This window comes from Scleropages formosus, chromosome 11, assembly GCF_900964775.1.
Source record: "Scleropages formosus chromosome 11, fSclFor1.1, whole genome shotgun sequence".
NCBI lineage: Eukaryota > Metazoa > Chordata > Actinopteri > Osteoglossiformes > Osteoglossidae > Scleropages > Scleropages formosus.
In genome coordinates, this window is record NC_041816.1 from 5,423,355 (window position 1) to 5,438,572 (window position 15,218).

Below are 15,218 nucleotides of genomic sequence, written 5' to 3' on the forward strand. Positions count from 1 at the left end.
TTTTTGTATGAATGCTTCCATATGTAAAAGTAAATATTTTTAGGCACAGGTAAAGCAATACAAATATCCCATGAGTAATGTAATTCCAAAGGTAAAGTTACAATACAAAGACTAGGACGGCATGGGTGGCACAGCAAGTAGCGCTGCTGTCTCACAGCGCCTAGGTGGTGCGAGAGAATGTGGGTTTGCTCCCTGCTCAGTCTATGTAGAGTTTACATATTCTCCCTGTGTCTGTGTGGGTTCCCTGTGGGTGCTCTGGTTTCCTCCCACACTCCAAAGACATGCTGTTCCGGTTCCTCCATAGTGTGTGAATGACACAGAGAGAGTGTGTTCCACTGATGTATGGATGAGTTACCCATTGTAAGTAGTGTATCTAGCAGTGTAAGTTACCCTGGTGAATAAGGTGTGTGGGCTGATAACACTACATAGTATCCATTCTAAGTCATTTTGGAGAAAAGCGTCTGCTAGGTGAATAAATGTAAAATGTAAGACTGATTATTTCATCCAAACACAAGATCAAATATGAAAATTGAGAAAGAGCCTGAATTCACATATATACACCGATTAGCCAAAACATTAAAACCACTGAGACGTGAAGTGAATAACACTGATTATCTCGTTACAATGCAACCTGTCAAGGGGTGGGATATATTAGGCAGCAGGTGAACGGTCAGTCTTGAATTTCGTGTGTTGGAAGCAGGAAAAATGGGCAAACGTAAGGATCTGAGCGACTTTGGCAAGGGCCAAATTGTGATGGCTAGACGACTGGGTCAGAGCATCTCCAAAACGCCAGGTCTTGTGGGGTATTCCCGGTATGCAGTGGTTAGTACCTACCAAAAGTGGTCCACAGAAGGAGAACCGGTGAACCGGCGACAGGGTCGAGTCAAGAGAGGCTTTATTGTAATTTCAACCATATACAGCTGGTACAGTACACATGAAATGAAACAACGTTCCCCCAGGATTATGGTGCTACGTAAAACAACACAGGCTACATAAAGTGCACGTGTGCAAGACTTGTGCAAACAGCACTAGACATGACAACATTGACTGAAACAGGACAATAGGCACAATAACGGACAGTTCATCACCGACCAGTGAGCAAGTTTCAGTGTCAGTCCACTCCGTGAGTATTGGTCTGGTGGCTTGGGGAAGAAACTGTTACACAGTCTGACTGTGACGCTCAAATTTTTTGGTACCTTTTAGCGGACAGCAGGAGTGTGAAGAGTTGGTGTGAGGGGTGTGTGGGGTCATCTACAATGCTGCTGGTTTTGCGGGTGCAGCGTGTGGTGTAAATGTCTGTAATGGAGGGAAAAGAGACCCTGATGATTTTCTCAGCAGTTCTCACTACCTGCTGCAGGGTCTTGGAGAGCGGTCACTCTGTGCTCTCCTGAAGACAACAGGGTCATGGGCGCCCAAGGCTCACTGATGCATGTGGGGAGCGAAGGCTTAGCCCGTCTGGTCCGATCCCACAGAAGACCTACTGTAGCGCAAACTGCTGAAAACCTTAATGCTGGCCATGACAGGAAGGTGCGGAAACACACAGCGCATCGCAGTTTGCCGCAGACCGCTCAGAATGCCCACGCTGACCCCCGTTCACTGCCGAAAGCGCCTACAATGGGCACATGAGCGCCAGAACCGGACCGTGGAGCAATGGAAGAAGGTGGCCTGGTCTGACGAATCACGTTTTCTTTTAGATCGTGTGGACGGCCGGTTGCATGTGCATCATTTACCTGGGGAAGAGATGGCAGCAGGGTGCACTATGGGAAGAAGGCAAGCCGGTGGAAGCAGTGTAATGCTCTGGGTAATGTTCTGCTGGGAAACCGTGGGTCCTGGCTTTCCTGTGGATGTTACTTTGACACGTACCACCTACCTAAAGGTTGTCGCAGACCAAGGACACCCCTTCATGGCAACAGTATTCCCTGATGGCAGTGGCCCTGACACGCTGCAAAAATTGTTCAGGAATGGTTTGAGGAGGGTGGCACGGTGGGTTCAGCAAGTAGCCATTCTGTGAGAGGTCTGGGGTTTGAGTCCTGCTTGGGGTGCTTTGTGGTGGACTGGCATCCTGTCTGAGGTGCTTGCCCTCCCCCTTTAGCCTTATACCCTGTGTTGCCAGGTAGGCTCTGGCTCACTGCAATCCAGCTTGGGAAAAGTAGATGTTGGTTAGTTTCAGGAACGTGACAAAGAGTTCAAGGTGTTGACTCGGCCTCCAAATTCCCCAGAACTCAATCCGATTGAGCATCTGTGGGACATGCTTGAAAAAGAATTCTGATCCATGGAGGCCCCACCTCAGAACTTAAAGGATCTGCTGCTAATGTCTTGGTTCCAGAAACCATGGGACACTTTCAGAGGTCTTGTGGAGTTCATGATTCGACGGGTCAGAGGTGTTTTGGCGGCATAGGCGGGCTACACAATATTAAGCAGATGGTTTTAATGTTTTGGCTGATTGGTGTATGTATAAATAGATATATGAACATTCATTTTTAAATTAGAACTAAGAGATGACTAAACAGCCTATCTTAAAATACACAACATTTTTAATTGTAAATCAAGGGAGAATTCATATCCAGTAATCTTTATCCCAACCTGTATTTCCTCTGTTACCTCCAGATTAGGTCAGGAAGAAGATCTTAGAGTTCAAATAAATATTATTTCCAGTACAGTCAGTTGATGAGGTGAACCAGCACTGTAAATTCCCCCAAAACAGGAGTGAAGTGATACATGTTGCTCTGTACTGAGGACAAAAAGAAACGTCAAGCAGGATTAACATAGAACACTTGCGCCATCTAGTGGTGATGAAGCGCTTCAACCCTGAGTCACCTTAATGACACCTAGAGACACATTCACTGGAACACTGATGACACAGGGGCCACCTTCACTTACATTTTATTCATTTATTCATTGCAGTATGCAGGCAAATTAAACTACGTATTGACATATCAAGTAGCATGGTGCACCGCATACCGCCAGTATGTATCCGACTGCATTTTTCCCTGAAAGCATCCATCACCTTCCAGGTGAAATTCAATTCATATGTTCATCCTCCTTAAAACTAGAAAGACAAACATGTTCCCAAAATGATGGCTGTGTTCCTAAAATATATTAAGTATGACAACTGCATACAACATATTCAGGAATTTTAATTATCCATAAGCACACTTAATTTTCAGACATTGTCTCTTTCCAACCACATTCCAGCATCAAAGCTCCTTGATTTTTTACTTTGTGCGTATCAGAGCATGAAGTCAAGTTCACCTCTCAGATGTCAGAAGTTTAAAAAGAAATCTCATTCGTATTTGTGCGTGTAGCGTTTCATAAAACAGGAGGCTACGAAACTGTGTAAGGTATGAACATACCGTACTTAAATACTTCACATTATTCTTTCAAATACAGTATCGGGAAGCCTAAGCTATTTCTACTTACTGCTTACTTGTTCCATTAAGCTGTGCGCTCCATTGATCATGTTTATCATAATGATTTTCTACCGGGATAGCAGGAAACAGCACATTCCAGGAGCGTTCGTATCTTCTACTTTCCGGGGACATCAGTAAAAATGCGCAGCCCGTGCATGGATTTAATCTCATCTCTCAGTGCCTGCGGGAAGAAAACAAACCCTAGCAGGATGGTGCAGCAAACACTACAATTTTACAGTACAGTGAAAAAACCGAGTCCATCTGGGCAACACCTGCACGGGACAAAGTGGACACAAGAGTGAAAGCAGAGCAACACATACGTATCCTATATGTCTAGGATCTGGTGCAGAAGAACTGGGAGGACATGGAGCCTCATTTCCTGAACATATTTGGTCACCAGAAAAAAACTAGTTTCCAGCAAGTGTATTCGCACTTCTTCACACTTCACACCTTTCATGCTGATCCTTTACACCACATCGGCGATAATATGCTGGCACCCTTAGAACATGCAGAGTAAGAGATGTAAATGTAAAAGATGGATAAGTTCAGTTATAATCATGCATAAATAAAATTACCTGATTAACCAACTGATGTTGCTGAACTGTTCTTTTCCCTTTAAATTCTTCTGACTCGATATGTATCTCATACATTGCCCCACAGCCACCTGTACAGCAGACAGAAGAAGACGACTGCATGTCAGGTGCTCTCAGTGTGCACGGGGCAACGGTGCGGCTGCACACGCTCATATTAAAGAAACACGGAAAGTAACGTTAGACCCGTCGTTATGTTCGGAGGGGGCCGCACGACTGCCCGCGGTGCATCTGTCACGCTTGCCTGAAATATCGAGCACTTTCAGCGAAGTCGCTTGGGGAAATTTCTCTTTGAGGATCTGCGTGATTCTCAGTTCCCCTTCGGTCTGCGTGGACAGAACCCTGTGTGCCTGGCAAGCCTCTGAAACAAACTGATGGCAAGCAAACAAATAACGCATTTAAGACACAAGCACCAAAATAATCAGTTCGGAGCAGAGATTTCATTGGTTCCTGCTGTTCGGCCTGATGAGGTTACGTGTATATTGCCTGGAGGGGGTGGCACAGCGAGTAGTGCTGCTTTCTCATAGTGCCTAGGTGGTACAAGAGGACATGGGTCTGATCCCTGCTCAGTCTGTGTGGAGTTTGCATGTTCTCCCCGTGTCTATGTGGGTTTCCTCCTGGTGCTCTGGTTTCCTCCCACAGCCCAAAGACATGCCGTTCAGGTTCCCCCATAGTGTGTGAGTGACAGAGTGTGTTCCACTGATGTATGGATGAGTGACCCAGTGTAAGTAGTGTATGCAGCAGTGTAAGTTACCCTGGTGAATAAGGTGTGTGGGCTGATAACACTACTTAGAGTTCACTGGATATCACTTTGAAGAAAAGCATCTGATAAATAAATAAATGTAAATGTAGGTGTTCTTGAAAAGGAGCCCCTTGTGCAGCAGGAGACAAGGAGAGCAATGCAGCACAGCTTCCCTCCAAGCTGTCATTCCACATGCTGACAGCTACGGCAGCAGCAGGGCACCTGTCTAGTGAGGATGTTGCCATGGTTACCGCAGGTAAACAAAGAGAGCAGCACCACGTTCAGCTAGCAGCCTCAGAATATATTGCTTAATAAAACGTCAAGGTAATCAAGATTATATATGCAAATATTCGATAAAGCAGTAATTAACATAAGCCTTGAATACTCCGTATTACATCCAATATTTATTTACACCAATCTGTTTTTAGTTTCTAGGAATATAATTATATAAAACGATTCTTCAGGGAAACAGCTAACGAGATAAGCGCGGTACATACAATACAGGCGGCGTATCGCGTCAAAACTGGCGGGGGAGATTAACAAGACACAGAAGTGACTACGACGAGGCAACTTCTCCGTCCGACGGAGAACTTTTCCCCTTATTTACCCGATTCCTGAGGAGAAATCTGGAGAGAGAAATCATCGTGGCGCCCGCTCTTCTGCAGCGGAGAAATATTTAACCGACAGACCGCTTCACTAAAGCGCGCTGCTCTCCATTGATACATTCGTGCCTTGGAGTAACATCCTGTCGCGTGATTGTGACGTCACTGAACCGGAAGCGCCTTCCTACGATGTCCCCGGCGCTCAAGTTAAAGGGAACGCCATCCCCCCCTCGCCGTCCCAAAAGGACTTGTGTGTTCAGATTTATTATTTCTGTACATCCACTCACATTTTGTGTGGTACAGTAGTGTAAGGCTCTGTAGCAACTACGTTAGAAGAAATAAGGCTTTAGGTCAGCGTTCTTCTCCCCCCCCCCAAAAAAAAAAAAAAAAAAAAAAAAAAAAAAAAAAAAAAACCCCACTTTTAATCAACCTTTTGGAAGAGGCTCTTATGCATTCATTTCAGGACGTACCATTTAAAAAAAAAAAAAAAAAAAAAAAAGTTTCCACGCCTGGTTATAAGAGGGATTTGAACACTTAATAATTCTGAGCTTTGTTTTCTTCATGTTACTAAACTGTGTTGTTTCTATAAATAAAGTGGTCAAAAACAAGTGAACAAGATTTAAATGTATTATTGCTGCAATTAATTATTTCACTGTAATCGTGTTTTAACAGAATTAAAACAACTTTATAAACCAAATAAAAATATGTCTTCACATTCCTTGAGATAACCCAAAAGTGTTTGGCCTTCATATTAGACATTGCAATACAGAACATGATCAACGCATTGACACACTGAATATTTAGTATATCCCGAAACATTTCCGTCATTCAGGTCAAATACAAAATAAAAATCTAGTCTATATGGCTCACTGGGAAAACAGCGAGACCTGAGGCTTCACGTTCAAATAAATAGTGTCGTTCCCCCCCCCCCACATTCATAAAGTCTAATAACCTAATTTATCCAACTAGGAGCCATTGTCTGGATTCACATATTTGGTACCTAAATTCAAAAATACAATCGTACAATATCAAGTACTAAAGAATTATTCAGAAAAGGGGCCACCATTTCTGTGCCACTGCAAGTTAGGGTTTTCAGATAGAAAAATAAAGACAACATGTAAACACAGAAATCGATCAGCAGCTTCAGTGGTCCAAGTGCCTGTTGGCTGAGCATCTCAGGTTTTCCTCTCACTTCTTGTACTTCTCTTTTCCATTCTCATTGAGTATGCAGACATGCTATTTATAAAAAGAAAAAGAAAACACACGCATGAGATCAAATCAAACATTTTTTTTTTTTAGTCATTTAGCTGATGCTTTTCTCCAAAGCGACTTGGTGTTAAGGTTACAGTTATTACAAGCTATTAGTCATTTACCCATTTATACAGCTGGGTAATTTTACTGGAGCAATTTCAGGGTAAAGTACCTTAGTCAAGGGTACTACAGCTGGAGATTAAACCTGCAACCTTTAGGGTCAAAAGCAGCAGCTCTAACCACTAAACTACCAGCCATCCCAAAACACACAGATTTAGCATGGTACATTACCTTGCCTCATCTCTGCTGGTTTTGAATTTAACTTTGAGGCTAAGTTTCTCTGCATTATTTTTTGAAGCTGAGAAACTATACTGGTCTGCAGCAAAATTGCTTCCAGAATACATGTAGCTACACTTGACTAAATCTGGGTCACTGAGAACAAAAATTATGGTTTAAACTATTGGTTAGGTTTAGTATACATGATCCCATAACCAGGAATTAGCAGAGGATAAGTGAGCTATAGAAGAGATTTCAATTTAACCCACAAATGACAAATACAAAATAATTAATTTATAAATAAAAATATTTTTGAATAAATCTGTGCCTGGCTTGAACAGTACTTGATTTGCTGGCAAAACAATGAATGATGCAACATGAAGTTATTATTGCATCATACATGAGAATTGACTGCAAACGAGTGTATATCAGCGTTTCATTTTCCTTTGTATTAAGTGAGCAGAGGTGCTAACAGCTGTTAAGATTTCACATAAAAACCTCTCACATTGAGGTCTCTGAAGTGTTCATTGTAGTCTAGGGCATATCCAACTAGGAATTTATCAGGAACTTCAAATCCAATGTCTGGAAAAAGAGTCAAAGGGAAAGGGATCAGGACCAAAATAACACACAGATTGAACACTAAAGAAAAGAAAACAAGTTTGATATATTAGATTGTCAGAAGTGTTCAGACAGCATTGCAGACCCCACGAGGCTCATCCTATAGCCACACACACAACCTTCCAAAAGAACTCTGCACATTTCCCAGCCAGTTATACTACAATGTCCACATTCCTCACATGCATCTGTATGGTGCAGGTATCTTTGAATTCACTTTTTGCACTTGACAAAATTACCACACTGACAAATTGTTAAAAAGGCCCACTGAAGTATGATCCATGCTGAAGGTCATCTTAAAAGTACCACAGCATCTGCTTTTCCATGATGCACTTAGGGAGCTTATCAGATTCCAGCCAAAATGCTAAGCATTAGTAGTCTGAACATGCATGATATTTAAAGCAAGTGCATTTAATGCACACATTTATTAAGCTTAATATTCACACTCAGGAAACAGCTGTACAAAGTCCGTACTGCAATTTAACTCAGTGATGTAAGCGCTTTTGAATTAAGTGCTCACTGGTAGATATTCTTAAATCCCTGGCAAACAGCCGAGTAGTTTCCATCTAGAAAATATAAACACTCACAGTCCGGTCTGTATCCACAGCTTCTTGGTGTCCTTTTCACCAAAAGGCTGTAAGGAAACACCAAAGGAAATAAATATCAATATAAATGACACTTCTGTTATACGCAATGTAGAAACCCGTAGGTTTCTGCGGCTGGTGTCAACTGACTTGGGATTTAACTATTCTGGATTAGACTGTCATGTAGGACACTGGTTCCAACAGGAGAAGCAAAATGTTGGAACCAGTGTCCTACATGACATAGTCTAATCCAGAAGAGTTAAATCCCCAGGCAATGTAGAAAGAAAATCTTGACTATTCTTTACTTATTCAGGCAATGCTTTTCTTTTATTTGCAGCTGGTCTGGCGGTAGTTTAGAAGGTATGTATGGAGTTGTGGTTTAACTGGTTGAGTTAGTGGGGTTGCAGTATTTGCTGAGGGTGAAGGGTATCAAACATGTGTGGAGGGGCTGGGTCTAGGACGCCAGACTGCACTGTTACGCCTTCTGGAGGTGTTGCGGGCCTAATTCAATGAAACACAGATGAAGGGAGGTGCCCACTTGATAACCTCAATGAAATACTTATGTTGGTACCCAGCTGGTGTTTGTTGGCTTGATTGGTGAGCTACGCTTGTTATGTTAGTTTGGCTTTGTTGGGGTGGGTTGATGGTTTGAGTTGGTGGGTTAACCTTGATTTAGTTCTTTGTTGGTTGGTCAAGACTTGGTTTGGTTTTCTTGGTGGGTGTGGTTTAATGGTTTTTGTGGTGTGTTAGACTTGGTCTGGTTTTTTGTTGGTGGGGTTGGTTTTTTGTGTTGGCAGTTAGGCTTGGCTTGTTGGTGGTATGGTTTTGAGTTGGTGTGTTAAAACTTGGTTTCTTGGTTGATTTTTTTTGCGTTGGTGGGTTAGGCTAGGTTTGGTTATTTGTTGATAGGTTAGATTTGGTTTGGTGGGTGGGTTGGAAAAGCTTCTCAGGTCATAAAGATGTATGTTGGCTATGCTGAGTTGTTCTCTGTGGCTTCGGGTTGGTGGTTTGACTGGGTCCTTGTGTACAGCTGTTGAAATATACGCACAGGGTATAACCTTTTCTTGTGCATCTTGAATGCACAATCAACGTGCAATGTTAGGTTTGTACACTAAACTACATAGTAATCTATTTGTCAGCAGGGTAATTTTTACTTCATCAGTTTAGGATAAGTGCTTTCACCAAGGGTGTTACAGTGGAAGCAAGAATTCAAACCTTGGTCCAAGTCAGCAGCTCCAACACTGCTAACCACCCCCCCTAACATATTTGGTTATTCTCTGTATAAAATACATATGCAAATACTTTGAAGAGAAGTAACAATGCAACATGAACATTACATAATATAGGTAGTTATAAAAGCAAGATAGGAATCACTGTTGCTGTCATCTGCAGTATCAAGAAGATATACTGTTGTGCTTATTATTCAATACATCCTGGACCAGGGATGTAGTTTATCATGTAACATTTCAATGCAAAATGAACCGCTATGGCTAACAAATGCAAATCTTACCTAACAACCTTGACAGCCTTTGGATTGTATTTATTTAATAGTGACAGCAATGTCTCCATTGTTCTTCCTGTCTCAACGATGTCCTACCACACAAAAAACAAAAATTAAGCATTCCTATACATTAAGCCGAACAAACACCCCACAGTATTCCCATGAATGTGCAATGGCTAATGAAGCAAAAAAGAAAGGTGACCTTACCTCAACAATGAGAACATTCTGTGGAGGAAAGCACAAGACTGTCTCATTGAGGCCAAAGCACATGCAACATGAATATCTCTAGGAACAACATTACAAGAACTCACTTTGCCTGTTAGTGCAGACAACTCTTCTTCTCCAACAACTTTAACATCAGCTGTAGACTCATTCTGACAAAATAAAGACAGTTCAGCTACAGAGACACATCCACATCTCAATGATGGGTCTACAAAAATATATGAAATCATCCTCCTGGACTCAAGCATTTGTTTTTTGTCCACTCTAGAGGACATAGCATCATTGGGAATATTGCACATGCTTTCTTGTTATAGGTCTCAGGAGGACATACAGTGCAAAACTGAGTCAACATATTTTACATCTGATAACAGAGACCACTTTGCCTAGTATTGATCGTGTGCAGTTCAGAGTGAAGGAAATACAGAAACAGTCCCAGGAATAATAACATCAGCCAAACGGATGTGACCCTCAGACTGCGTTAATGGGATCATTGTGTCACGGAAAGATCTGTTAGAGCACTTTAGAACATGTAATATATATGAGAGCACTACAGCAAACTAGGGCTTGTGAAATTTAAAAAAAAAAAAAAAAAAATGCATTCATATTCTGGAATAGTTACATAGATGTGCATGCATTGGCCAGCAATAAAATAGTGCAAAAATGTATATAATAGAATCACAGACAGCAGGAATACTGCATAACTTCTAGTTACAGATCAATGAAATCTGAACACTGAAACCAGGTTAGCACAAAAATGACACATTAGAAGCAAAATGAGAAACGCGTTTTAGAAAGAAAAGGAGAAGCAAGGATGAATCACTCACACGGTAGCTTTTTAGGGTAATGAAATCCACAGTCAGTGGTACAGACTGATCGCTGTTCTGATTTAGGGCCTTGATGTAATCTAGCAGGTCTGCGAAGAATTTATAAGCACCTTTGAGAACACAGAGAGCAACGACAGGGCATCCGCCCATGTCCTCCACTATGTTCCTGGCCAAACACTCCGTCCTGCAGAGGGAGACAGAAGCAGACAGAGTCACAGCTGAAGCAGCAAAACATTAACAACATTTACCTATAATCATCCAACGCCTTTGCCTAAAGCGCCTTACGAAGAATGTGCCTCACTCATTTTAAAACCATTTACCTATTCATGCAGGATGGTATTTATATGGTTTTTTTTTTTTATTAAAAAAAATAAACTAGTCACTTAAGGGTAAAGACTCTGACCAGGGTGTTACAGACAGAATGGGATGCAAACCAAGAACCTACAGATAAGAAAACAACCCAAGCCCACTATGCCATACTATTACAAACTAATTTAAAGCCTGCTGAATGATTTATAATATCGATAATGGATGGTGTTGCTGTTGGATCGCGACACGCTGGGTGGAAGACCGGCTCTGTGCTTTGAATAGATGTAAATGAGCAGGGGTTACAAAAGACAAACAAAACCAGGGATTAGATGCCTGCAAATCTGGCTTCAGAACATGCGCATGAAAAATTAACATCCATAAACTTATGCACCTTTATTAATGTTTATTTTCAGTTAAAACATACATCCTCTGTATTTAACTTTTCACTACTTAGGAGTATTTTTACCTATCCATAATGAGTCCATGGGGAATGAGGACACTTTCCAAATCCTCTTCATAGTGTTTGGGTACACAAAAGAGGTTCAAGTCATAACCTTTATCATCATCTGGAATCTTTGGAAGGAGAAGAAAATGAGGAAAAAAAGAAATTTTAAAAACATGACAAGCATTATATGCAAACTCACTAAGTGATAAACTGAGGCACATGCTAGAAACTAAAATATTAATATATACAAGTACTGTATTTTTCTTTTAAATAGCACCATGCTGTGTTACGCTATGATCTATGGAAGTTCCCCAGGACACAGCTCTCAGGAAAACAGGCAGAAGTGACACAAGCCTTTGTTCAGCTTCCAAACAAACAACATTCCTACAGCCTCTGAAAATGTTCTGCCCTCATCTCACCCACAGAACTGACAAATACTTTCATTTAACCAGCAGACACATAAAGTGATCCCCCCACCCCCCCAACTACTTCAGATCAGTATTCTGTAAAAGTCAAACTGCAGACACATCCAGAAATGAATTTATGCATTTGGACAGCTTATGAGTCTATCCATAATTTATGGAGGATACAGTTTAGAAGTACCAGTAGGTACATACCTTTACCATACTGGGTGTCAACCCTGCTCCTTGGGTAGCCTGTTGGTGTGTGTTGCAGATAATCTCTTCGCTAATAATGATTTTATCAAACTGTTGATTGAATGCATCAAGAGATTTAGCATTAAGCCAAAAGGCGTTACCAAGGACACATTGTCACTTCTTTAACCATTTTAAACCTGTTTCCCCCCCCCAATAATGGATTCTTGTGACACAGCCAGAGAATGTTCAATAAACTGTACAATAAAACAATGGTTATTGTTTCAGAGGTACACATTACAATACTTAGCAACCCTACATTGTCAACCTCTCAGAAGGATTGGCTAACCTCATACATTTCAGTACTAATGAATTCAGATTTAAGTTTAAAAAAAATATATAAGCTAAAAATAGTAGTGGGAACTCTGGAAGAATGAAACTTATACCTGTGCTGTAAAAGGGGGGGGGGGGTTAGGACTCAAACTACCCCAAAGCAGGTTCAACACAACTGAACCCGGAACAGGTGTACAATGTAGGGGCCCCAACAAAGCATTTGGGTTAACGTGCTTTTAATCCCAAAGTCATTCAATCAGCAGCTCAATCACAGCCAGTTAATTAAGAGCTCCGAGGCATGAAGAACCATGTCCATACAACCGCTGTTTCACAATTAGTGAAAACAGATTTCAAGTTCTCATTTGGATTGAAAATTCACCTCCAGATTTCCTACAAGCCTCATTCGCCAATTAAAGACATAACACATTTTGTATATAATATATGAACAACCAATTAACTGCTTCCAGTTCACCCATTGTCTCTATGCTTTTAAAAGTAACTACGCTTGAGGCTCCTGGGTACATTGAGTATTTTACTCTAGTATCAGTTACACCAGGTATTAGTGTTGTCTAAACAGAAGATTTGCTCCAAGTCAGTTCAGTTACAATTAACATGCAGGAGCATCATTTGAAACAGCTGAGAGTCATAAGAACATCACCCGTACTTTAAAGTGATTATTTTATGTTATGATTATACTTTATGTAATAATACACAGGGAAGGATGTTCAAACCCTTGTGCTAAAATTAAGGGGGCTGGACACAAAGCAGTTGTGCCACCAGTACTCCATCCCTCCTCAAACCCTATATGCCACCCACCCCTCCTCCTTTTATGTTATGATTATACATACATACATACATACATACATACATACATACATACAATTATGCTTAACCAATTTTATGTTATCTTTAGAATGATAAATAATGATGGCCTATCAAACTAAGCAATAAATAGAGTAGAAAGAGTCCACGGTAGTGCACTGCTCATATACAGGACCTGGAATGACTGGAGGAATTCTTCACTAGAGAATGCCATCACTGGGTTTCTCTGCTAGCTGAACACAGCGTACATGAAATTACTACAGGCGCTCAACTCCTGTGATAATATTTACTGAAGAGCTTGTAGTGCTGATTGTTGGTTACACCTACCTCCCAAACGGGCTACTCCTGCCTTCGGCCGGGGGAATGAACCAAAATGACAGAAGACCTGCGACACGGCGGTGACCAGAGCCAGGCAGAACGTGCCAGTATGGAACACAACTAAAGAACAATTCAAATGCAAAAATATAAGGTGATGCTACTGAAAGCACTCGTGCCGGCGGCCGGCAACACGCAAATAACAAAAGGATAAACAAATTGCGTTGCCATGGCAACGGCGGAGAAGACGCATGCATTGGCCTGGCTGTACTGTACTGTAGCTGCCATCGCACACTGGACCGCAGCATCGGGACCACGGCAACAGAACCGCACTGGACCCCACGCACCGGACCACATACTGGGGCACAAACAGGTCCGTCACGTGAGCAGCGCGGCGCGGGGAGCAGCACAGCACGCGACACAATCGCTCGTCCGGCCACGGAGAGCTCAATCAGAGCGGCGGAAAACTGAGAAACGGGCGACGTCACCCTCCGTGATCCACGAAAACCATGCATGGAAGGGGTGCAGCCCAAACGACCTGGACCGGTTCGGCGGCAATCGGACCGCACCCTGGCCGACTCGGCGCTCCCGAGGAAACGACGAACGAGAACGCGCATCACCAGTACGAGCACACACACACACACATCCCAAGAGCGCAGGGGGGTCCCTCAGCGGGTCCGAGCGTTGGGTGGAGGCAGGCAGGAGGTGGAGATCGGCGGTGGAAAAGGTCTGGAGTCCCTGGCTGCCCTACCTGCAGGAAGGAAGCCATACTCCTCCTCATCCTCATCATCATCGTCGTCGTCGTCTTCCTCCTGTTCGTGCTCGTGCAGCCAGATGTCTCTCTCCGCTCCGTGTCCCACAGATCCGCTACAGTCTCCCGAAAATCATGCTCCCGTCCCCGAGAGAAGACTGCCTGGTCCACCGCGGTGTCCCTCCCTCCCCTGCGAACGGCTGTGCGGCCCCGGGCCAGGTGCGCTCCCTGCCTTTAAACCCCTACGTCACAATCCATTTTACCTAATAATCTGATTTACGCCCCCCCCAACCCACCCCCCCCCACCCCCTGCAGCCTGGTGGGGGGGGGCTAAAACCTTTCTCATCCACTGTGTGTGGACTGACACTTCCTTTGGAACACCAGTAAAATATCTGTAAAGCATCCTTCACAAGATTTTACTTTTAAACCTCACTGGCTAAATGATGCGGACAAGACAGTGACACACAGATCAGACATTTTACAATTACAGCGCTGAATTAATTTTTTTTTTTTTTTTAACTGGCAACATCATTTATCTGTAGAAGACATTCAGCCCAGGGGGAATTAAGCACATACTCACTTTACACCAGTACGATTACTGTACCTTAACAGCAGGGATTAGAAGAGCTCTGAAGGTGGGAAGGTAAAGGTCATAGAGGTCCATTATAATGTCATGACATACAGCTGTGCAGTCAAAGCACCTGGGTTCAAATCCCCAGTCCTATTGCAGTGCCTTTAATCAAAGTACTTCCACTAAAGTGGTACAGTAAAAATTACCCAGCTGTATAAATGGGTAAATCAATGTAGGTATCTTAGTGTACAAACCTAATATTTTAGTCAATTTAAAGAAAGGCGTCATAATGGTTACTGATTAGAATAATTTCAGTTGATGTTCTCATACACCTGCACATTTACAGTTCATTTAGAATATGAGCATTTAATCCAGCTGTCAGTTTTTATTTCTGATCGATCAAACTGATCGAGTGCAATAACACACTGGCTGAAGGGTCATGCGAGGTAGGAAGTTTCCTTT

At 42.5% G+C, this 15,218-nt stretch overlaps 2 protein-coding genes across 3 annotated transcripts; both read right to left on the minus strand.

The window, feature by feature from the left end:
- Positions 1-2,880: 2,880 nt before the first annotated feature.
- bola3 (bolA family member 3) lies at positions 2,881-5,503 on the minus strand. The gene is made up of 4 exons (XM_018752561.2): positions 5,350-5,503; positions 4,245-4,371; positions 3,986-4,074; positions 2,881-3,591 (listed from the first exon to the last, which is right to left on the minus strand). The coding sequence occupies exons 1-4, from the start codon at positions 5,383-5,385 to the stop codon at positions 3,526-3,528; spliced, it is 318 nt and encodes a 105-aa protein (XP_018608077.1). The 5' UTR covers positions 5,386-5,503; the 3' UTR covers positions 2,881-3,525.
- Positions 5,504-5,955: 452 nt separating this feature from the next.
- Positions 5,956-14,297, minus strand: LOC108934595 (hypoxanthine-guanine phosphoribosyltransferase-like). 2 transcript variants are annotated; one of them, XM_018752527.2, is made up of 9 exons: positions 14,186-14,297; positions 11,393-11,499; positions 10,618-10,801; positions 9,883-9,945; positions 9,779-9,796; positions 9,581-9,663; positions 8,074-8,120; positions 7,377-7,453; positions 5,956-6,580 (listed from the first exon to the last, which is right to left on the minus strand). In XM_018752527.2, the coding sequence occupies exons 1-9, from the start codon at positions 14,225-14,227 to the stop codon at positions 6,533-6,535; spliced, it is 669 nt and encodes a 222-aa protein (XP_018608043.1). In that variant the 5' UTR covers positions 14,228-14,297; the 3' UTR covers positions 5,956-6,532. The 2 variants fall into 2 exon arrangements, with proteins under 2 accessions (XP_018608043.1, XP_018608044.1); XM_018752528.2 differs by lacking the exon at positions 14,186-14,297 and adding an exon at positions 11,989-12,072.
- Positions 14,298-15,218: the final 921 nt, after the last annotated feature.